At 39.5% G+C, this 24,636-nt stretch overlaps 1 protein-coding gene across 12 annotated transcripts in view; it reads right to left on the bottom strand.

The window, feature by feature from the left end:
• Positions 1-1,956: 1,956 nt before the first annotated feature.
• LOC130579379 (G patch domain-containing protein 2-like) overlaps positions 1,957-24,636 on the bottom strand; it is a 127,622-nt gene continuing 104,942 nt past the window's right edge. For 9 of the 12 annotated variants that reach the window (XM_057376148.1, XM_057376306.1, XM_057376226.1 and 6 more), the window contains 2 exons: positions 19,963-20,054; positions 1,957-14,912 (listed from right to left, as the gene is read on the bottom strand). In XM_057376148.1, the coding sequence (XP_057232131.1) occupies positions 14,740-14,912; positions 19,963-20,054 (265 nt within the window). In that variant the 3' untranslated portion in view covers positions 1,957-14,739. The other 3 variants (XM_057376478.1, XM_057376630.1, XM_057376555.1) reach the window with 2 other exon arrangements.

Raw genomic sequence — 24,636 nt, 5'->3', positions numbered from 1 at the left:
CCACACAGCCCTTCAGAATTCAAAGTCTGTCTCCTCAGTGTCCCCCCCTCCTCAGGTTCTGGAGCCAGTAGCTGCAGAGCTRCTTGTATATTTACTTAAGGCAACCTCATGAGAGAGTTTCAGCTGTTGTCTTGCCTCAGAAACTTTTGTTAGCTTTGATGCTGCTTACCAAGTGAACACCCTGCATTAACCCACATGATCTKCTAGCCTTCACAACACTGAGCAGATTCGAACTGCATGGAAAGACAGAAGATCTGGAGTTTACTGACCTTCACACCCCATTACAAAGTCCAGCTTTCACTCAAGCTTATGTTTAATGAGATGACATGAAGGGCTTAAGTAATGGGGTATAGTATTCATGTGRACATAAACTACCCGAGCAAAGGCCTACTCCTGCCTGTATCTTCTTCCTCCTTTATCTTGCCCCTTGTGTCTCACAGCTTCACCCCTTTGCCCTTGTTTTGACTCCTTCCTGATCCTCCCACCAGGTGACWATTTGAATTTTAAAACCATTTACATTCCAAAATGTGCATAATCAGATTTTTATCCTGTACTTTTCTGATGTGACTTTTTTATTATGACATCAAGTACTGACCCATAATAAGGATGTAAATGCCCACTTTAATGTCTATTAGCAGTATCTGCAGATGCATATAAAATTATAGTATCATCACATAACTACATATTAACCTCTTGAGCTCCATGACAAACTCTCCAGGGAACACTGTATTCCAATTTTCAATTACCAGCAGTAGTTCAGTGACAAGCTGCAGAAACTGTAGTCATCCTTATCCTAAACACTCAAGGTACTTGCAGAATGACAGAGTAGACTCATTCTGAAAATATCAGTTCTGATGYTTCCAGTTGCCAGTTATTTGTGACAAGCATTTGGGTTGTCCCCAGGAACATATACAGTATTTAAGTATACATACAGGTGGGATGTAACTTACTTGAAATAAATTGTGATTTTCAGCAAAATTGTTTCTGAGTCATGTGGTAGTGCATCATCACCACTATATCCACAGTGATTAGCAGAGAGAAGATAAGGTGTACAGCAACATACCATGTGCCATCTTTTATGCTTCAACAATGCACTTTGTTCAGAAAATGCCCACTTAGAACAGGTGCGAGGTGTAATGTGTGAGCAAGGAATGATGTGGACCACAGAATTTTACTGCAAGGATAAGAAAACCACAATTGCAGCTCCCTGTCCAATCCAAGATGGTATTAATGAAAATTCAAACATTCTGATTTTCATCTTTCAGGTTAATGGGATCTGTTTACATCAGAAAATGGGTATTCATCTGCAAACAGAGCCTGCCAACCCACATCTAACAAATGAACACTAAAAAAAGCTTGTAGAGGGAGGTTGTTTGTTTGTCTTTCTGGTTTTTTTAAAGATGCACTAATTTCTCTAGCAGATGTAGACTGAGTCCTTGGAGAGAACAGAACAAAACTTAGGATAATAAAGACAATAGTACCATTTTCTCTTTGTACCCTTCTCCTTCTTTCCAATACAGCTCAGTTAGACAAYTGATTCTGATTCCAAAGAGAATCTGTGTTCCAGAGGCATTCTTCCCAAAATACACACTAAGGTTTCTGATATTTTAAAACTTTGCTGAATTGGGCATTGGCAGGCAGCCTATCATTTGTTAAAGAGCAGACAGGTTTACTTCATTAGACAATCATTACTTTGTAGTTTAGAGAAAATAATCAAGAGGACAATACTTGAAATATCACTGCAAGACAGTCAAAATTCATATAATCCCATGATGTTCAGGTAAAAGTATATAAAGTGTGATTGTTCAATAACAAGTTTTCACCTACCTAATCCACTTTCTTAAGATGCAGTAGACAAGTTATTTCACAGCAGATTCTCTGTGATCTATGCATTTGGGCTGCTCTTTCAATTCCTTTGAAGTCCAGGAATCATAGTATTTCCAAAGACAAAACATATTTAGGGAAATTAAAGTACCTTTATAAAGAAACTCCAATACAAAGTGAATACATACCAAAAAGTCCTAGCTCAAATATATATATATATATATATACATACACAGATATACCTATATATCTGGTTACAGATATAAATACTCCAAAGGAAAGAAATCCCTTACTTGCCATCCCTTGGTGCATACACTTTACAGTAATGCTAAATCAAACTGTTACAGGGTTTATTATTTTCTTTGAGAGTAAGTTTTTACAGAGCACAGAATGCACATCTCTAGAGAAGCAAGAGGCAAGAACTGAAGGAGATTAGCAGCAAATGAGTCAGACCCAATGACAGAAAGGACAAAGCAGGAGGCTGTCAGGGCAACATTCTCATGGTAAAAGCAACTGACCACCAGCCCTGGAGAAATGCCTGCCTGCTGCAACCTCTCTCTTAGCTGAGAAGCCAGAGAGAGACTTCAGAAACAAGGACAGCACTCCTCACCTCATCAGTAATTGAGGCTGGATGTGCAGAAGCTCTGAGCACTCAGCAGTAGGAGTCTCTGGCTCAAAATGGGAGCATGTGTTTCCCCATGGAGGTGAGCTGGCTGAGTCCAAGCACTTGSAAATTATTTTGTGAAGCAGGATGAAGAAGAGCCCTAAGGCAACACTGGTGAACCTCTCAGGAAGCTGGTGTCAAAATTAGTAGGAAAATATCAGTGTCCGTGCTGGCATTAGTCTATCAGAAACACTGGTCTGCCACCACTGCACCTGCAGGCAGTCAGTGGGCTATGATCTTTCTCAGAAGATTTCTCCAGTCTTTGGGTACAATTCTCCAAATTTTAAAAACGTGTTTTGCACAACCTGTGTGCTACATATGCCCTGTTGCAGCAACTCCTAAGATCTGCTCAYATTCTCATGGTCAGACACCTCCCTGTCACTCTCCCACTAAAAATAAACAAAATTAATGTAGTTTACCAAAATTAATATAGTTTTGAAACTCTATGTTTCATTAAAAAAMCTATTACTAAGTATCTGTTCTTACTAGAAAATTGCTCTATGCCAGTAGAGAACAAAATTTGTACCCTAGATTTGAAATACCATTTTATTTAGATGGAAGAAATTCTCCATCAATGTGTAGCAAGTCTACTTTTATTGATCTATAGTTTCAGTTGCATTTCATGGACTGGAAAAGCATGAAGCAGGTTTGAAAAACTGCATAATTGATAAATGCTGTCACAGTCAGCCCTGTTACCAAACTTATCACCAGTTATTCAAATTGAACTGAGAAAATTCTCGGCCCTGGGATGTAAAATTAAGGACATGTAAACAAGAACTATTCACCTTTACAAATTAAATACTCCATTATTCAAAAAACTCAAAAATTGCAAGTAGGTGTAAGACTGAACCAGCYAGTAATATTTTTTAGCTATCTGAAATTTTTGACATCACCAATAGTTTGCCAAATCTGAGCCCTTMCCATAAGACAATCTATTGTTTCTTGTTCCAACGCCTAGTACCTAACAAAAATCAGCATATTTCACTGGGAACCCTTCCCAATTCTCACAAGCGCAGCTTGTAGAAGAGAGATGAAAATAACCCCTTTTAAAAATTGGAAAATTCTGTACCCCCAATATAGTGTTAAAAACTTGAAGCCATTTCCAAAGGATCTTGATCTTTTTGTTTAAAAATATTCAGTCCACTTGGGATCTAATTTTTTACAATTTATTCATTGGAACAGTTAAGGTAAAGCAATTCCTGTGTTGTTCCTTCCACAAATACGCATAGCTATTAATACTGGGACACAAGTACAGGCAAAAKAAAATTCAAAGTCCTCTGCTCATTTGATCTTTGAAGTAACTATTATCATGGTAAAAAAGAAGGATGCCAATCTACCTTAAAAGGATTTTAGCRTTAGCAAAATGAATAGATATCCATTAAACTATCAGTTGAAACTCACCTGCTCATTTAAATGACATCCCATTTGGGACTGGGCAGATCTGACGCAGYGACTTAGAAATGAAAGGCTGCTTAAGAAACTCTGGAATTGTTTCAAATTCTGAACAGGGAGCATTGCACTTGTCTAGAGACAATGTCCTGACAAACTGGGAAACAAAATCATTACAAAAAAACTCCAAAGAATGGACATGATAAATTACCTCAAATCCTTCACTCAAGTTTGCAATTCAAAGGAAGAAAAACACCGTAACTCCCTATAGACCTTCAGATTACAGTTTATACTTTATACTTACGGAAACGGTCAAGGAAGCATGCAGATTAATGGACAGCCCAATACTGTAAATCTAGGCAGATGTCAGCRAAACCTCTTTTCCCCCACTCTCAACTCAGTTCACTTTATATCAGATAAAACAGTTCTTTCATATATTGATTTATTTCCAGTTTCTATAATCAGAACAGAGATTCTGCAAGAGCCTCATTCAGAGAATACACATCTTATTCAAGACAGAGGAATACAAGCAGGAATCTTCCTTATTTACATGTTACCCTTAAAATAAGAGTCCCAAGAACTCAGAGTCCAATCCCTATCAAACAGGTAAATCTTACAGCCTCATAAAATATTTAGGAAATGCAGCTCTTCACAGACTTTGAGTAGACCTGTTTGTGAGCTGTCTCTAGCAGAGCCCTCTTTGACAGAAGGAGAAAGCTAAAATGCAACTGATGGTAGCTTTGGCTCACTGTCTGGTATTGTCAAATCTTGAGGGAAAATTTAAGGACTTCAGCAGTACCTAAGGGCTCTGGTCAGGTCAGACCAGTCTCAGATCACGGCCCTCTTAGAAATGCCTCTAGCAATGAAATCTCACATGCACCAATGTAGGCAACCTAAGCTTTAGCTCCATGTTTGTTTTTATGCCCATCTGCAAGACAAAAGCTGGTTTATTACTTAGTATTTCCAATTCCATAAAGGGTTTTCTACCCTTTAAGGCATGACATCTCTGATCCTCTTCTGATAAAATTGAACAGACTGAGCTCTTAAGTATTGCAAATTATAAATATGATCAGTACAAAGTTCGCTATAATACTGCTAAATAAAATGCAATAAATTTTGGAATTAAAAAAATCTTACTTTCTAGGAYCTTGTACATTGGAAAGCAGTGGTAAGGGCTTTACGTTCAGACTCAACTGCCTGAATATCATCTCCTATGGTAGTGTTACAGCAGCATTTGGGAAGTAAAGGCTAGCAGCATATTTGGATATATGAGTATATGAAGCCTGAATAGCAATATAAGAACACTCTACAAGGAGTACCRTAAGTGACTCTTACAGTTACTCTGTAACTCTGAAGAATACTTTCAGTGTAGACACTAGAACTGAATGCATATGGATATGGAATACTGGGGATTTTCATGCAGAAGCACAATTATAGGTTAAATGACAAGTTTTACAGTATGAAACTGATGAAAAATTACTTGTATGGGTCAGTGGATTACATAGGACTTGTTGACTGGGCATAGGTATACATGTCAAAAAAGCCTCATTGAAAAGAAAGAACAAGAGTTTTCAGCCTTTCTGGGAAAAAAAAAAAAAAGCATAGTAAGAAGCAATGTCAGGATGCTGATATTAGGGAAAAAATCCAAGAATATGTAAGTTATCTATAAAGAGGGTAATTAATAAGAAAACTGATTACAAACAAAGATATGCTAACCCTTACTTAATGTTCTCAGACATCAGGACATGTCCTTGTAAAAATATAATTAAAACCAGTTGCAGGATAAATACTATAGCCAAAGGTTCAAAAAAGTTTTCTCCAGCCTTGAAAAAAGTTTGTACATTTTTTTGAGAAAGGACATTGGGCTAAGAGAACATTAAAGTGAAGTATSACTGTGTTACTGCTTCATCCTTACAGCAAACACAGGTCTCCAAACCTAGTCACTGTAAGAAATAGACTACCAAGACAGGCAGACCTTTGGGCTGACACAGTACAGCCCATTTCATGCTGTTCATCCCATTTCCTTCAGGAAAGGAAAAGAGAGAAGATCTGCAAAATCCTGATCATCCTTATAATACTGGCATCTCTGCTTTAGGACATTGAATACTTTAGGTCATAACACCCAGGCCTCAGCAATACTTCCTGATTATTGTCTGCAAGTACATACATTTTGCATCTTTCTCTGATATAACAGGCTGTACCAGCCCATTTTCCAGTTTTACCAAATCTTTAAGTTGGTACAAGAATTTTCTTTACATAGTAGGCCAGTGTGCACATCTTTTCAACTCACTGGACTCACAGTGACAGCTATGTTTGCAGTGGGGAAGGCACTCTACCCACATTGAAGTTGATGTTGAAGGTTCCTTCAATCTCCACAAAGTAAGTCTGTATTATATGTCATGGGACTGAGGGCCAGCCACACTTAGGTCTCCAGACAGTTGAGTCTCCCTGCATGTGCCTGTGGCACTATTCACTTTCTTTAAAAAGAGATGCTTTGGTATGATTAAGACACCATGTTCTCTGTGCTGAGTTCAAGCCTTGTACTGGGTAAAAGTTAATAGCCTAAGATAATCTTGTTTTACCTTCTGTATAGCAAGTGTCCCCTTTATGTCTTATGTGCTTTATGTCTTAAGAACCATGGCTGTATTTTTCCCATATTTGATGGTACAAAAAGAGGACACCTCAATCACAAAACACAGACTGGAACAGAATACAGGAAACAAAGACACAGAAATGAAGTATCACAATGAGTATGGAAGTTCATCTGCCTTTGAYAGTCTCCTAACAGACTGTTAAAATACATTTCTGAACAAATGTAGCACCCTTAACTTCTGCTTTACTGAAAAGTTCTGGTTACAAACTGTTCCTCAAGACAACAAAGCAAAGTTCTTATCCACTTGACATAATTTCAGTATCTAGGCACACATACTGGGATTTTTTGTAGCATCTTCCTTCTCCAGTACAGAAGGGGTTACAATAAAAGAGGCACTCCATCACCCTTCTTGTTGCCCTTCCTACAATTTCCCTTCTCATCCTCTGCCCACTAAGCAGACATCTGCACATCCACAAAATAACAGGAAGAGCATCTACAGTTTGAAGGACAGCACTAACCTACTCAAYGTCATTATTCAAGAATGATGCTGGCAAGACACACCTCTGCATACCACAATCATGAAGCTAATCTATCATTCAACAGCACTAGTCCCAGCCTCTAACAAGTTTCTCTCCAGCTCTGTTTTGCTGCTTTCTTCACTTTTTACTGCACCTTAAAATCACAAATCCATTAGGACAGAAACTACATTCTTTTAATTCAGTCTTCTCCAGTTCCTACCAGTCTGGGCATTAAGCCTGAATAAAGCTCACTGGAACTACTGGAAATGTGCAAAGAACAACTAGAAAATGTGCTTCTCTCAGCTCTTSATTTTTCTTTCACTGAATGTCCATCTTCTCCCTGTACACTAAAGTATGTCATTTTAAGATTGGTCTCTGTCATCTATGAAAAACTGCTGCAGTTGCATGAGGTCCCCAGTGACAAGAAGGGGTATATATACATCACCTTTCTAAAAAGACAGGAAGGAGAATCAGTGGAGCGACAGGCTTGTCAGCCCTACCTCAGTCCCTTGTAGCTTTAAGGAGCAAGTTTTGGAAGCCWTTTCTAGGCACCCAAGGACAAAGAGGTGTCTAACAACAGGCAGACATTAAGTGATGGAAAATCAAGCTTCTATGATGAAAATATAGGCWGTGAGGATGCATAGTGGGCAGTGAATGCTGTATACATTGAGTTCAGTAAGCCCCTTAATGCAGTCTCTCATAACACCCTTACAGCCAGATAGTGGATGTATGGACTGGATGGCACCTAGAAAGGAAGATCAGAGAGCAGCTGGCCAGGTTAAACCATCAATGGTTTGAAATCTGCATGATGGTCCCTTATGGAAAAGTGACTCAGAAGACAATACTGGGATTGGTAGTGTTCAGAGATTATCAGTGGTCAGAGCATATTCTGAGCAAGATGAGACATAATGGCATGTTGAGGAAGGGAGCCACTGATATGCTGGAGCATGGGGGTACCATCAAGAGGGATTTGGACAGATTGGTGGAATGAAAAGACAGAAACATCATGAACTAAATGATTAAAATTGAATAGTTCAATTGGAAGGGACCTAAAATGATTAACTAGTGCAACAGACTGACCATTTCAGAACTGAATAAAAGTTAAACAAAGGGCAGCATCAAAATGTCTCTTAAACCCCAACAGGCTTGGGGCATCGACCATCTCTCTAGGAAGCCTGCTCGTGTTGATCCACCCTCTCTGTATAGAAGTGTTTCCTAATGTCAAAGCTGAATCTCTCTTGGCATAGGTCTGAACCATTCCCATGTGCTCTGTGATTAGATACCACAAAGAGACCAGCACCTCTCTCTCCTCCCCACCTCGGGAACCTGTACAGAACAGTCTCCTTTTCTCCAAACCAGACAAACCCAAATTCCTTCACCAATTCCCACAGGACATGCCTTCCAGCTCTTTCCCCAACTTGCTGTTTATTGTTTGCCCTGTTTTAAAATTACATCATGAGCTAGTCAAAGGAGGGGACTGTCCTGCTCTGCTCTGCACTGGTGCAACCTCACCTTGAGTCCGCTGTACAGTTTTGGGCACCACAATATAAGGGCATAAAGCCATTAAAGAACATCCAAAGGAGCGCTAAGAAGATGGTAAAGGGTCTGGAGTAGAAAGTGAATAAGGAGCAGCTGAGGAGACTCGGTCTGTTCAGCCTGGAAGAGACAACAGATGGGAGACCTCATTGCAGTCTACAACTTCCTCAGGAGGGGTAGAGGAAGAGCAGRCACTGACCTCTCTGGTGACCAGTAAGAGGGCCCGAGAGAATGGCCTGAAGTTGTGTCAGTGGAGGTTTATGTTGGATATCAGGAAGAGGTTTYTCATCCTGAGGGTGGTTGGACACTAGAGCAGGCTCCCCAGGGAAGTGGTCACAGCACCATGCCAGACACAGCTCAAGAAGKGTTTGGACAATGCTCTCAGGGACATGGCGTGATTCTTGGGGCTGTCCTCTGCATAGTCAGGAGTTCATAGAATCATCAAGGTTAGACAAAATATTTTAGGATCATTCAGTCCAGCCAGCAACCCAGCTTTCCCACTGTAACCCCTAAACCGTATCACCCAGTGCCAGGTCCAGATGCCTCTTAAGCACCTCCAGGGATGGTGACTCCATCAACCCCCCGGACAACCCACTCCAATGCCTAACTACCCTAACAGTGGAAAAAAAAAAAAAAGTCTAATATCTAATCTAATCTCCCTTGCCTCAGCTTAAGGATATTTCCTCTGGTCCTCTCACTATAGACACAGCAGAAGAGACTGGTCTCCACTCCACKACAGCATCCTTTCAGGCAGKTGTAGAGAGAAATGAGATCACCCCTGAGTACTGAGGGTGCACTCAATCCTCACATCCATACCCACAATAAAGATATTAAACAGGAATGGCCCCAAAATTGAACCCTAGGGAACCCCACTGATGACTAGTCATCAATTGGACTTAGCTCCATTTACCACAATTCTCTGGGCTTGGCCATCCAGCCATTTCTTTACCCACTGAAGAATCCATCCATCCATCCATCCATCCATCCATCCATCCATCCATCCATCCATCCATCCATCCATCCATCCATCCATCCATCCAAGCTGTGAGCAGCTGGTTTTTCTAGGAAGCATTTCCTAATTTTCAGTCAGCTGGAACTTCTCCAGTTAATCAGGACTTCTGTTAAGTGACTGACAGTGTATTGGGAAGTTCTTTCACTAATCCCTCAATACTCTGGGGTGGATCCCATCACGGCCCATAGACTTGTGAATGTCTAACTGGTATAGCAAGATGCTGACCATCTCCTCCTGGATTATGGGAGCTTCCCTCCACTTCCGGTCCCTAACTTCCACCTTTGGGGGCAGGGTATCTGGAAGCTTTAGGCAAAGAAAGCATTAAGTACCTCTGCCTTTTCTTCATCCCCTCTCACTACACTATCACCTGCATTCATCAAATGATGGAGACACTCCTTGATCCTCCTTTTGCGGCCAGTTCATTTACTGAAACATTTTATGTTKTTTTTAATGTAGCCACCAAACCGAGTTTTGGTTGAGCTTTAGCCCTTTTAATCTTCTCCTTACATGACTTTGAGACATCGCTGTAGTCCTCCCAATTTATCTGGCCATCCTTCCAGAGATAATACATTCTCTTTTTTCCCCAAAAGTCCCAGCCTAAGTTCTCTGTTTAGCCATACTGGTTTATTTATTCCCCAGGTACTTGTCTTTCTAAACATGGYGACAGTTTGTGCCTGAATACTTACAAATTCCTTTTTAAAGCACATCCAGCCTTCCTGAACTCCTCTGCCCTTCAGGACTGACTCCCAAGGGACTCTGTCAATCACTCTCCTAAAAAGGCCAAAGTTTGCCCACTGGAAGTCCACGGTGGAAGTTCTGCTGGTGCCCTTCCTTACTTCATCCAGTATTGAAAACTCTTAACATTTCATGGTCACTATGCCTGAGAGCTGCCAACCACCACATCACCCACTAGTCATTCTTTGTGGACTTGCTGATCCCTGTAGGTCCCTTCCAAGTCAGGTTATTCTGTGATTCGATGATGTAAAGGATTTTAAATGCCTTTCACTAGCACCCAGTATGATTTCCTCTATAATTTTTCCAGGTACTGGGGCTAGACTAACAAGTTTTCTTGGGTCTTGCTTCATGCACTTCTTGTAAACTAGAATAATGCTGACTAGCTTCTAGTCAGCGTGGACCTTCCCAGACTCCCAATACCTTTGGTAGGTGATTKAGAGAGGTCATGTTACAACAACCACCAGCTCCTTCAGTACTCTGGGACAAATCTCCCCTGGCCTCACAGACTTACGAACATTCAACTGGTCCCCTATAATCTCTATGTACACAAATAGGAAGTCACTATTCCCACAGTAACGGTCCTCCAGATCAGAGAATGTGGCAGCCCAAGGTCTGTAACTACTACAAGAAACCAACGCAAAAACAACACTGAATGCCTCCAATTTTTCTTCACTCCCATTTGTCAGGTGATCATCTATAACAAAAATCAGTCCAATGTTTTCCTTAGACCTCCTCTTGCTATTAATGTACTTCAAAAAGCCTTGCTTGTCTGACACACAACACTGGCCAGTTTCAACTCTAATTAAGTTTYGGTCTTTCATATCTTCTCCCTGCATATGTGAACTACAGCTCTGTAATTTTTCTGTGAAGCTTGACTTCGCTTCCAGAGATCATACAATTTCTTCCTGAGTTTCAAGAGGAGTTCCCTGGTCAGTTAAGCTAGTCTTCTGCATGCCTTGTTTGTCATTCAACACAGAGAGATCACATGCCTGTGTACTTCTAAAAGGTGGTTCTTAAAAACTGACCAGCACTCATGGAAGAGCACACTAGTAACTTGCTCACTGAGTTCCCTAAAGTTAGTTCTGTTGAAATCCAGGGTAGCACTTTGCTAACCATTTTCCTCATAACACCAAAAATTTTAAAATTACCCATTTCATGATTCTATGGCAAAAGCAGCCACCTACCATCATATCTCTCAAAAGTCATTTTTATTCATAAATAACAGGTTTAGGAGGGCATCTTTCTTAGTTGGCTCACYGAGTACTTGTGACCAGAAATTATCTTCAATATACTTCCGGAATTTCCTGGACTTGCTTGTCACAGCAGTATGGTATTCCCAGGTCACATCTGGGATATTGACATCTCCCATAATGACAAGGAGAAAGACAMCTGGAGAGAAGTAAACACTGAAAAAAAAAAGACGGGGGCGTCCTGGTGGACAAGTGAAATATGAGTGAGCTCTGTATCTTTGAAGCAATAATCCCAAACTGGACCATCTTCACAGAAGCACAGCTGCCAGATCAAGGCATGTTATTCCTTTCTACTCAAGTAAACCACATGTGAAGCAGTATCTTTCACATTGAGTACTTTGTGAGCAGAGTGAATTCTATGAAATTTGCCTCAGCAAAAAAAAGAGGCAAAACAATGGACTTAGTTTATTCATCCAAGAAWGCTGCAGATATTGAAATCCACATCAAGTTTGAAGATATATTTTGATAAATACCTTGGAGTAACAAGATACATGATTCATTTAGCTTGCCTACCACTCAGGAGAATCAAATTTGGTTGAGAATCTGACTTGTAAATGGATTCTAACCTAGAAGTAGGAAAGACATGGCACCTGCAATAATTGGAGTCTTCTGGAACTTCCAGAAAGCTGCCATGGCAGGAAGTACGGCTTGTCAAGACAAGACCTGCCACAGTTACTCCTCAGTGCTGCCATGGGTACAATCAGCATTTAAAGACAAGAAATACCTCCTAGGAGCTTACAACCTAAGTAAGGGTTTAACCGGATAACAATGCTACTGACCTTAATAGGAAAATCTGATCAATTACCTTTCCCTGCCCCCAGAGAAAAATCACATTAAGCATTGCAACCCACCCCTTCACCACCACAATGAGATGAAGGCTCTTGATTCCCTAACATCTTTTCCAAGAAGTTTTTACAGCATCCACATATCACAGAAGACAAAAAAATAATTTGGACAACACTCAGAATGCAGCAAAATACATCACAATTTGTTTTAAAAAGGGAAATACAAGGGCTAAAATATAAAATTTTAGCAGAATTTTAGAAAACTGAGTCAGTCTGTTGAATAGACTCAAACCAAGAGAGTTTGTAGAGAATACTTCATGAGATCAAAATCACTCAATTTCACAAATGCTCTTTAGGGAGCCACTCCCTATCATTGGAGCAGCATGTTAAGATTACAAGGCTGCAAATCCTAAATTTTATCTGAAAATTGTCAGGAGAATGTGGACCACCTTTCCCATTCACTGTATTCATGAGTATTACATAGTCAAGCTGCTACTGTTCAGGTGTACCTTCTCTTCACATGTTTTAGATTACAGGCCCTCCAGTGCTGAACTTCCTGTGCTACCCTTTAGGCAACATTGCTCAAAACAGCTACAAATAAGACAAACTCATGACTACTTTAAAACAGGAACACTCCTTCCTCCACAAACTATTACAGCTTTCCCAGTAATCCAAATGGACCTCTGTATTCCTTCATTAAGGTAAAAAGGCTTTCCCTGTTCTAAATAGTTCTAAACTGTACCACCCAAAATAAAAATTAAAAATATTTTGAGAAGGATTTATAGTGACAGATTTGACAGTTTGCTTGGACTGCAAAATATAAATCCAATTTGGATGTCGCCCCAAGAATAAGTAGGTATTAGGGGATCAGACACAGACAGCGTGTCTGTATTATAACAAACTATACTTGTCAATCATGATTTAGCAAGTCATTCAATTTCATTTTAAAACAGACTTAATACAAATCACTGTTTCATATTTTCCCAATCAAATCTCTCCCTCAGCCATTTGATTTATAAGAAAGCAAAACACTRCAAAACCACTAAAATCATGCAAATTTTGCTATCTGCTTAGTAGTGCTTGATGCACCTCCACAATCAAAAAAATTTTACAAGTTTAAATGGTCCTATCAGAAAGCCCCACACAATGAAGAAAGCAAAAAGTTCAATTCATACAAACAGATCCTATTTTAAAGGACTTAAGAAGTTGTGAGGCCACCTGTTCCTTGGCACATGCTATACAGGTACATATTCTGAAAACATAGTCCAAGATAAGTTCCAGAGCAATTAAAAAGAGGGAAGAAATCCATTTCCATATATTTTGTTGAAACACAGATGGTAACAGCAGACCAACTGGAAGTTCTATGAAGAGAATCTCTTTAGTGTACACTGCAGTGTCAYGTGCAATCATCAGCAGATGGAGACACCTCCAGTAGGTTTAGCAGACAATACTTTTGAAGGGAGGGAAAGCACGATACAGAAGGAGTYTGATCTATACCGATAATGCTCTGAACTCAGGTGACACTTTAAATGGCTTTTTTGTTCAATGGCATGTTAACTTCAACAGCAAGCATCTTTTTAAAAACACTAACAGATGYTTTTTAATTTATACACTGAGATACGAAGTTTTGTATAATCTTCTACCATACTGCAATATTCAAGGTCCAGGTTACTTTCCAGGACACCAGCTTGCACATTTATGTCCAAGTAGTTCTCCCAAATCCTTATCCAGGAGGAGATTTAAGAATGAACATGCAATACACAATAAAGACTGAAGAGATTAAGAACAAGGGAGAAGGAAAAGATCTAATGGACAATGCTGCCAGTGAGCTAATGGCAATTTCTATGTAGACAAGCACCATATTCGCTTTGGCAGAAGCAAACATGATTCGAGTTCATTAGCACATGACCTGAAAACATTCTGCTAATACAGAATTCAGGTTTCACRTTTCCATGTGTTAGTATTCCCTCCTCATTCCCCAGCCAGGAAATCCTTCTGGCATGGAAGAAAGCAAGGGGAGGCTTCTGCTTCTCTAAATGGCACTGGGACTCTCACCCCAAAAAAATGCTGAATRCACAAAAAAGCAACATGTCCAGGGGGTGAATAAAGATCTGAAAACCCAAAAGAACCTGTACATGACCCATTACATATGAGCTGGCATCAGGGAAAGAGATGAATTCATAATAAACAGAGAAATAGCAAGATAATCTTTTAAAGTCACTGCGGTTCCAACACTGATTACCTTCTCTTAAACAYAGATTCACAAACATGACTTAGGTATGCAGGGCACACAGACCAGTCTGGATGATGGCACGCATCACGCACCAAATACTGAAGACAGCACTACTGCCAAACAAGATGTTTGGTGCAGACACACACCAGAATCAAACACTTCCAAAATCAAAGAAGCTTTTAGAGTTGCATTTCTTCCTTTTAGCTGTATCCAGGGCTCTTCTCTGGTGGCATTTTAAAAAAGTTACTGGAAGAATCAATAGTAGATTTCTCAGCTGCTGATGTTTTCCCAGTCCACTCAGAATTCTGAGATCTCAAGGATGGTGTTGCTGGTAGCTCTGATTCTGCTGCATCCATGTGGATAGACAAAGTTCCTGGAATATAAAATTGCAGGAAAGGGGGAACAAAGGAAGAGAATAGGAAAGGATGATAAAAAAAAGTTAGAACAGCTCATATATATAATTTCAGCTATGAAGATGTTATTTACTGAATTCCTACAATCTAAATTTCTTCCCAATCTAAATTTCTTTGATATAGAGGTTCATCATAACATTAACACTTTTGTTCTGATTCACACATTCAAAACTCAAAGTTCCCAGTCCACTAAATAGTTTTCTTAGTCAGAAAAATGAAAAGTTTTAGTTGTCCCATATTTAAACTGAATCAATTCACAATCACTCATCTGAAGATAACTTGGACTCCTTGCAAAGATTCAATTAACTCCGCATTTGAGACTTTCAAAGTCTCTGAAGGCATGGCAAATTTCAGGTTGCTAAGCTCATAAAAAGAGGAAAGCATACCTCTCCTCACCCAATAAGGGTAGTACCATGAACCTCCACATATATCCAACACGGTAAATCAGCATATTATGACAAGAAGCTACTTGCCAAGCTAGGTGGAAATTATTCTCATTTTCTCAATACAACCACTGCATCAAAATGTGACGGCTATAATAGCCAAAGAGATTCACAGATCCATAGCTCAACCCAACAGTCACACAAATTTCCAGAAAGATTGTCAAAAACTTAGATATGAGAGTTTACTTCAATTCTCAGTATCCTGAATCACTCAGATTATCTCTGACACCCTCACAAGCAGAACAGGGCAGGGTAAAGAAGAGTAACTGCTGTAAGAGTCTTTGGGACAAACAAAATTTTTTTTGCAAGTAACTGTTTCAATACAAAACACATTTCTTTGTGGTAGTCTCACAACAGATAATAGTTGTTTATGTGTTTTAATTACAAGTCGCATCTGCTGCTCTGTTGTGGATGAAGGATAAAGAGGCCACAGCAAGCCTCAACTAGAGGACACATTGCTTTGGAGTTTAAATAAAAGGTTGGTTCAATGCTTGAGGTTCCACACTGAGTAGATCTAGACCCCCAACAATGCTGCCCCTGTACATCCACAATGGTGAGTCATTCCCATACAGCTACATCACAGCTGATAAAAGTACATTGCAATTTTAGGTCTAGCCCATCATCTTCCTCTATCTGAAGGCCATACAAAACATCAAAAAAACAACTAAGTCAATGTCCTTAAACTCAAAATCACCACCATTACTAYACTATGTGATCCTTGCTAGCAGCCTCCCCACTCAGGTTCTCCAACTTTCTTCATAAAAASAAAAAAAGCAAAGGACTGAAACTGGCTTCTTGTTTCTGGGTATGAAAAACCACCATGACCAAGGGCGAATAATTAGCAAAAAACAGGAGAGAAAGAACTCACCAAATTGTTACTACTCATCAGACTGTTCTCTGATAAGCTGTTTCAMAGGCTGCTGTCACCTTTTTCACAAGCGAAGTGTGAATACATGCCAAGGCAGACAAATATCTATTTATGTAGATTTTTACCCCAGACTGACTGTTATAGCTRAATAGGATGCCAGTTACCATGGGTACTGCTACATATATAGAGGATTGAAACACATTAAAACATTAAAAACATCAGTGTAAAGATCGACAGTTGTTCACCATTTATTGCACAACCATCTGTACTTGTGGTCTATTCTGACAAACTGAAGACAGACGTGATAGTCTTCATCAGATTCCTTTCAAACCAGAGAACTTCCATGAGAATTGCATTTTATGCAGTACCTCTCAAACAAGCTATACTGCGCCACTGGGGATATTATTCCAAATCTACTGTACTGCGATGGAAAGTAACTAAACGCAMGGACACCACACATGCCTTTGAAATCTCAGATCACTGAAAGGTCAAAGGACCTTTACCGCCACAGACTTTCTTCCTCCCTAGGCACTGGCTATTGGTCAGTGAATTGTATGAATCTCTGGTCTAATTCAGTACAGCCAGCCTTAACTTCCTCCAGATTTCCAYATTCTACTGCCAAACTAAACCAGCCAGACTTTTGTTCTTATCTGGTCAAAGTCTCATCCTTAGGGCTCACATTGTTCAATTGTGTAGTGTGGAAAACATTAATTTTTAATCTCTCTGAATATTTGCATAAATTTGCCCAACTTAATTTTGATAACAGTCACTTCCTAAAGTGCAAATTAATTCTGAATTTTCTACCCACTTTTGTTGTTCTCAACAGTACCTCAGTTATCGTATTTGGCCAGTTAGCCTCAAAGAACAGGATTAATACCGGAAGTTTAATGTCATAGCAATACAATAGAGACTTAAGGCACTTCTTCTACAATAGTACAATTTTTTGGCGTTCATACAATGGTCTCTGTCAGAAGATACTTTACCAGAACTCATAAATACTCACATTCATGAAAGTATATGAGAAGAGATGAAATAAATTCAGTTGCTTGGTTCCCAAATAAACATTATCTCTATCTCCCTTCTCTCATTCCTGCACTGAGGAGGGAAATAGCATCYGCATCTCATCTGGCATTCATTAGCATCTTCTGATTTCAGCCAAATTCAACTCAAAACTTTCTGTGGATGGTGGGGGGGTGAGGCGACAGGGGAAGATTTGTAGCTGCATGTTTAAGAAAGAAGCTAAATTCATCACAATGACAGGGGATAGTGTTGGCAGAGATTTGAGCTATTTATTCTTTTAGGAAAATCCTATAAAGAATGACACGAGGAAGCCTCTATCTGCAGTCTTGTTCATCACAGTGGTGAGGAGTCCGATAACAGATGTATGCAGTAGCGTGATTTAGTGCCAGGAGCTGGCCCCTGATGTGTATTAATACAGCGGCAAAGCGGAACGAGCCCCTCTTCATCACTCATCTCTATAAAAGAGGTGGAATCCGAGATGGCCCGATGTTCGGCAGAGCAAGCCCATTTGTTCTGCTGACTGATGAAGCCAGCTCAGGCTGTGTCCTTCACCTCCATGGGGCACTCAGGTTGCAAAAAAGGAGATCACTGAAGCAGGACCTGGTCAACAAGTGAGACGAGAGCAGTTGGACTCAGCTAAGGAGCTATTTAAAGGTGAAGAAATCCAGCACTCTGTGTCTGCATGATGGGTACAGGCCTGCACTCTGATTTATCGGTGCTGCACCTTTTGCAGAAGTAAAACACCACAAACATAAAAAGCCTCAGAAGTGAAAAAATAAGACTGCCATGATTCCTCAGGCACACAGGAACTCCAGTATATGGCATTTATACAAGGATGAGTAGATCCATGGTAAGGGAGAAAAATCTTTATCTCATCCATATCCAACAAACATAAGAGTAGCCAGTTAATTCTACATTAGTGCAGAGTAATATTATGTATCTTTCCAGGCATTAGTAATTCCATAGCAAAATCCCTTTTGACAGAAATAACAACRGATTCCAGAAGTTTCCTTCCAAGTTACATGTCCAAATTGTTWCAGCTGTAACTAGGAGTCTGCTGTAGAACGTCACCTAGGACACAGCTTCAGTTACCCAATCACAAAAGTCTCTTTCCACAAGTCCATATTGCAGCAAACCCTGCCCACAGCTGTTCACTTTGCTGAGGATATTTCTAAACAGGGTTTAAGGAAGAGATCTTTATTATTTCTGACCATTAAAGAGTTTGCAGCACTTTTCGCTTGATGATCAGCACAAGAATGCTGTCTGTACTCTAATAACTACACTCCTTCCTTATTTTGCAGCACATAATAATCTTCCCTCCCTCATCCACAATAAGAAAAGTTTCCAAACCCCTGTGCTATTTTCCAGTGCTAAGTTCCACTCCAGATGCACTCTCAACTCTTCAAAAAGTGATTCACTGTACAATTTGCCTAATCAGGTAAGTCCAACTTAAATAGTATTTTGAAACATGTAGGCATAGAAACAGAAGCTCTGCTTATAGAAAGTGGCCAGCACTGAACATATTCTGAATAATGAATAAATGGACAGGTGACAGGGGACAGTGAGACATTASCACTCATAAAAAGAAAATCTAGTATTCCAGTGTTAAAATTCTGGGGCTACCAATATTAACCATTTCATGAAAGTAGTTTGAATATCTAAAAATTAAATACTCAAAAGCCAGGTAAGAATAAACTAAATAATCAAACAATAATAGATGAGACTTTTTGCTGAGCAACTGATAATTAATGTTCTTTTCTCTTCTTTTTTTTTTTTTTTTTTTTTAAAAACAGAACCTTTCAGATAGTTGAAATCCAGATTTGTGGCCTGGAGAGAATGCCCAATTTTCTTCCCTATTTCATTATTTTACTTTCTATCCACAAGCCCAAGGAAGAAACAGAAACTTCCTTCTATTCATCACCAGTTTCTTTGGTCTTCCTCACTGTTTCCAGAACTCCATTCTTCCCATCAGCTTACCCACCTTGTTACTGGATTGCAAGAATTGTTTTATAATAAACTAGTTGGAAGAACATGTGTCGGCAGGTAGTCACAAGGTAGGGTAAGGTGAGAGGCCAGAAAGAAGCATCTTGAAACTCTCTGTGTTCTCCAGATTAAAGCTTTTTCATATTCTGATGAGTAATCAATCACTTTCCAGAAATTTGCCACATGAAAATAGACCAGYGTTTTAATGACTACATCCCCAGAACAAGAAAAAAGTAACTTTTTTCATCCAGAAGAGTAAGATAACCCCCAGGGAATAAGTGGACTCACCCAGTGATGATACAAAAATTGCCAGATTTTTGCTCCTGTTACAGTGTCTACAAGTACCCTCTCATAAAGGGCATCAGAGCCACCAGTTAATGCCGGCCCAACATTGAAGGAACACACTGTGCATACTGATCAACTCCCTCTTACCACGGACTGCATTATTTAGGACAGTGGAAATAACACCTTATGAAGAGGAAGATTACTATTCACTCTACAGTAAAGCACTGTAATTTTTATTAACTTAACAKCATTACATAGACAAAAATTAGTTTAGTAGGCAGCTTTTGATGCTATGCAAAAACACATGATATGCTCTCTCACCTATTTCATTAGTTTCAAACCAAAGTAACACTACTTTCACCTATGGCACTTTGCTCAAGAGGAAGGACTTTAAAAATGCTGGCAGGTTACCTGATGTTGTGCTAGATGTGGAGGCTGCAGTTGGCTTTCGTTTCCTCTTGATGTCCCTTGAGCATGGTGGTCCCAGGTGGACATTTGTTTGCCTAYGGAGAAATTGAAACAAGTTCAACACCATTCCAATATCACATTACTGTAAGACTGACCAGTCACTTCCAACTCCTATCATCCCATCAGCTTCTTAATTAGTAAGCAGCACAAATCAAAAGATTCTCGGGGAAGTTTTGCTCACATTCTTTGTCAATATACCTTATGCTCCAATTTCTTTTCAGAGCTCACACATAAACTGCTCAGAAGAACAATTATTTCTTAACCTTTAACGGATCTGGTTTTGTATTAACTTTAAAATAACTCCTTGCATAYGTAAAGATGTGATCAAGCAGTGATATGACACATGTCCTACAATTACTTCTATACAAGAATAGCAAATGTTTGTAAGATTGCTCTTTAAATATACTGTGTGATGTTTGCTCCTTAGTCAGAAATTATTTTGCAATCTATTTGGTATGGCAGAGTCATCTTAGWATGTACCTATACTGCCAGATGTCCATGCACATTGCTTCCACTCCAGTAGTAAGTTCACAAATGGGAATGCAAAACCATTTAAAGTGTTTTCTAAATCATTATTTGCTTATCAAAGTGCTGTGCAAACAGATGAATCTGGCTTATGGCAGTCTTGTCATACCTCTAAACTGGCTGAAAGTCATAATCTGTTCTTTTAGTATCAGCTGTTAAGTCTGAAGCCTACTGATGGCCATTTCAGTTTAATCATTTCCCAGTTAAGAAGTAATCATTTGCCARTTAAGAAGAAACCTGTATTGTTGGAACTGACATGAGCTAAGAACTCCTCCAAGTTAAATACCTGACAAAAGCAGAGAAGTTTAATTCAGAAATAACAGTCTTTGCAGAAGACCAGAGAACTTTCTCAAATACCATCCCTAATGAATACAAACACATAATTTAGCAATGACATTGGGTTCAAATCCCTTCTTTGTCCAATATAACACACTTGATTTGGCAATTTCCTTGGTCACTCTTATTATCAGATCTGATGTGCAAAATGCAGAACTACAGTGCAAATAAAATCAGTTAGACGGTGAGGTGCTACCATGGTGGAAAATTTGGAATCATCAATATAAATTTTGATGATTAAGTGATGAAAAACTTCTGTGTCTTCAAAGTTTGGCTTTTTGGTTTGTTTTTTTTCTTAAACCTGGAAGTTTAACAAACATTTTTACCATGTACTAAAACCTTTTACATATAACAAAAGGAAAAGTTCATGGGTTTTTATTTCCATGACAAAAATCTATTAAAAAAAACAAACCCAAACCAGCATATTTACAATATGTGTAATTTTTAGATGCTGTATTTATGCAAAACCAAAGTGTGCTATTACATCTATACAGAACAGTTAGGGACCACAAAAAGATACCTACATTAGTCCAGTCTGAATGCTGYTGTGTCTACCTACTTACCTGTAAAAAAGTGCAACCACAAAATAAAGGAAATACCTACTCTTTCACCTTCTCAAGTAAAATTCAAAAGCTCTACAAGAACTCTACAAGCTCTGTCTTGTAAATCTGACAYTAAAGAAGAGTTTCAAAAATTCTTAAATTGTGCTAAGTTTCACAGCCAGCCTGTATTTCAAATCTGAGAACACATATTAATACAACCAGACAAAAGAAGTCTCCTGAGGGCATTGAGTGTACTCTCAATAAACTCACCAAGATCAAGGTCCAGCTCCTTCACTTTGGCCACAACAACCCCATGCATGACTACAGGCTGGGTGAAGAGTGGTTGGAAAGTGGCCCAGAGGAAAAGGGTCCAGGGGTCCCAACTGACAGCAGCTCAACACAAACCAGCATGTGCCCAGGTGGCCAAGAAGGCCACTGGCATCCTGGCTTGGATCAAGAATATTGTGGCCAATGGRAGCAGCAAAGAGCTCACACCCCTGTACTTGGTGAGGCCTCATCTCGAGTCCTTATGTCCAGTTTTGGGCCCTTCACTACAAGAAGAAAATTGAGGTGCAAGAGTGTGTCCAGAAAAGGGCAGTGGAGCTGGTGAAGGGTGTGGAGCACAAGTCCTCTGCAGAGCAGCTGAGGGAGCTGGGGTTTTTTAGCTTGGGAGAAAGAAAGCTCAGGGAACACCTTAATGCTCTCTACAACAGTGAAAGGAGGCTGTAGCCAAGTGGGGGTCAGTGTCTTCTCCCAGTCAACTGGCAAAAGAATGAGAGGACACAGCCTCAAGCTGTGCCAGGGGAAGTTCAGGTTGCATCTCAGGAGGACTTTCTCCAAGGAAAGGGTTGTCAAGCATTGGAATGGTCTGCCCAGGGAGGTGGTTAGAGAAACCATCCGGGAGGGTGAAATGTTTTCAAAAATACTGGCACACCTATAGAATGCACATTCAAATCTCGTGTTAACTCACCGTTAACTAAATTTGTATATGCTTTAAACTGCTTTTGTACACGACTGTAATAGTGGCTACATAGTGTTTTAACATAGCTGTAACCATGTATTCTGAAACATCTAAACACACATAGCCTGAGGAAAAGAATCAGGTTTCTATTTTGCATCAGTGACACAGATTACTAACTACATGACTACATAATTATACATAATAATCCAACTAATTTTACAGAATAATAACAATAACAAAAGTAATTTTAAAATGTTCCCTTTTTAATTTAATGAACTTACACCAATATTAGCCAGCTGACTCTTGGTGGAGAATCACCATGGACAAGGAAAGAAGTATGSACTATCATTTCCAAGTGACTTTATGAAATTCTTCCCAGTTCACAAATGTTACAGCTATATTTCGAGTAAGAGCTCCTGGCTCTCAGTTACATACTCAAACATCTACCCTTACCTGACAATTACATAGAGGGTAAAAAAGAAGAAAAATGAAAAGAGAAGAATCTCAAAATCCCATCTTGTACTGAAAGTAAAGGCAAATCATACTTCAGCTGAAGGCTACTAGCAAGGATGCTGTATCCAGTAGCCCTGCCTCTAAGACACAAAGGCTCAGAGGTCATAAATTGTCTCTGTAATGTTTTTCATTCAGTTTTATCCTTTATTGATCACCCACACTTCAGTTAGTAAATCAGGAACCTATTGATTACTCACTGGCTCTGACTGACCCAGTGGTAAAAGTGTCTTTTTAAGTGGCTGATGCACTTTACAGGCACCATAAATCTGCATGCAGGCAACCTCCAGGTGGTAGGTACCTTAGAGGARAGAAGAGGGAAGACTGCATGCAGGCATGACAGCCCTCATTAAGGCATGGACAAAAAGGATGTCTGAGGTATAAYTTATGAAATATGCACATTCTTCATAGATATCACACTTTTCAATGCAAATTTCTAATTACTAGCTTGTATACAGCTCTGTATCAGTGAGATAATAGAATTAGTGAATCCAGTTTAACAGCAGACTCCTACAAACACCATCACCACCAGGAAAGTCAATCATAGATATGCACAGCACCCAATGTAGCAGCGAGAAAGCTTAATTGTAAAATGTGAAAATATCATTGACAAGTTGCAGTGATGAATTCTTCCAAAACTAACTTTTAACAACTCTTCTGAACAGCAAAAATTACCCTGGAGTAGACTAGAACAGGAAAGGCTGACAGAAAAGGTATAATTATGCATTGTTACAGCCTCCTCTGTGAAGAATTCTGAGATCAGAACTTTGTGAGATTAAAGAATTGGGCTTAAATTGATAAACTAGAATAGGACTTACACTGTCCTTACTAGCTTTCAATCTCTTCTGCTAGGCATCCATGCTTTCTTCAGTGTTGCATAAACAGTAATGAGAAAATAATTCCCTGGTTTCTTTTGGACTATGACAGGTTGAACACAAGAAAAGAACTGGAGTCTCAGTCCTGTGTCATAAGTGGATCTGACAGGTGACCAGAGACTAACATGAAAACCTAGTTTAAAATCTAGAGATGACTGAAATTCTAACCTGGGAAGAGAAAAAGGAAAACACACTTAGAGAAACATATCATGATACAAAATGCGGCTGGTTTGTTTGCTACAATATATTCAACTCACACTGCAGTCCCTCACTGCCAGGTGTTACTGAATGAAAAATTACACACGTACAGGAAAAATGGCTTTTGAAAATATGAAATGTCTACAGTGTCTTTTTGACAGTGATAATATTTTTTGTAATCACAAAAGAAAGGAATTATTTAGGAAATAYGGATTTGTCTTTTGTTTTTAGCGTAGTACTTATGGTACTCAGTTCTGCATGCARGTCATGCTGGAGGAAAAACAGGCTTTGTTACACAGAAAGCTGAAATTCACAGTAGTCTCTAATGTGTCTGAAGCAACGCTTCCTTTCATTTCTTTTCCACATATTTATTCTATGACTTTATTTACATGCTTTTTAATGAACTGTTATTGCACACACCGAATGCCAATCTCACTTCTACAATTTGAGGTGACTGTACACTGGAGCTTGCCACTATTTTACATCTACCACAGAAAATTAGGGTAAGCAAGACAATCTGTGGGAGACAATACAGAGCACAAGCAGACACCAGCCCACAAACAACCTTAGTGAACAGCATCAGGGCCCTGACACTGTCACTGTCTGTGAAGTCTAAATTGTAGTGTGAAGTCCAATCTTTTAAAGTATAGGGTAAAAAAMCAGGGTCAAT

The sequence above is a fragment of the Malurus melanocephalus genome, unplaced genomic scaffold, assembly GCF_030028575.1.
Source record: "Malurus melanocephalus ecotype Western Australia unplaced genomic scaffold, MMel_1.1 scaffold_0, whole genome shotgun sequence".
Lineage (NCBI taxonomy): Eukaryota > Metazoa > Chordata > Aves > Passeriformes > Maluridae > Malurus > Malurus melanocephalus.
Note: the sequence above shows the minus strand (reverse complement) of the source record. Positions and strands in the feature narration are given on the sequence as shown.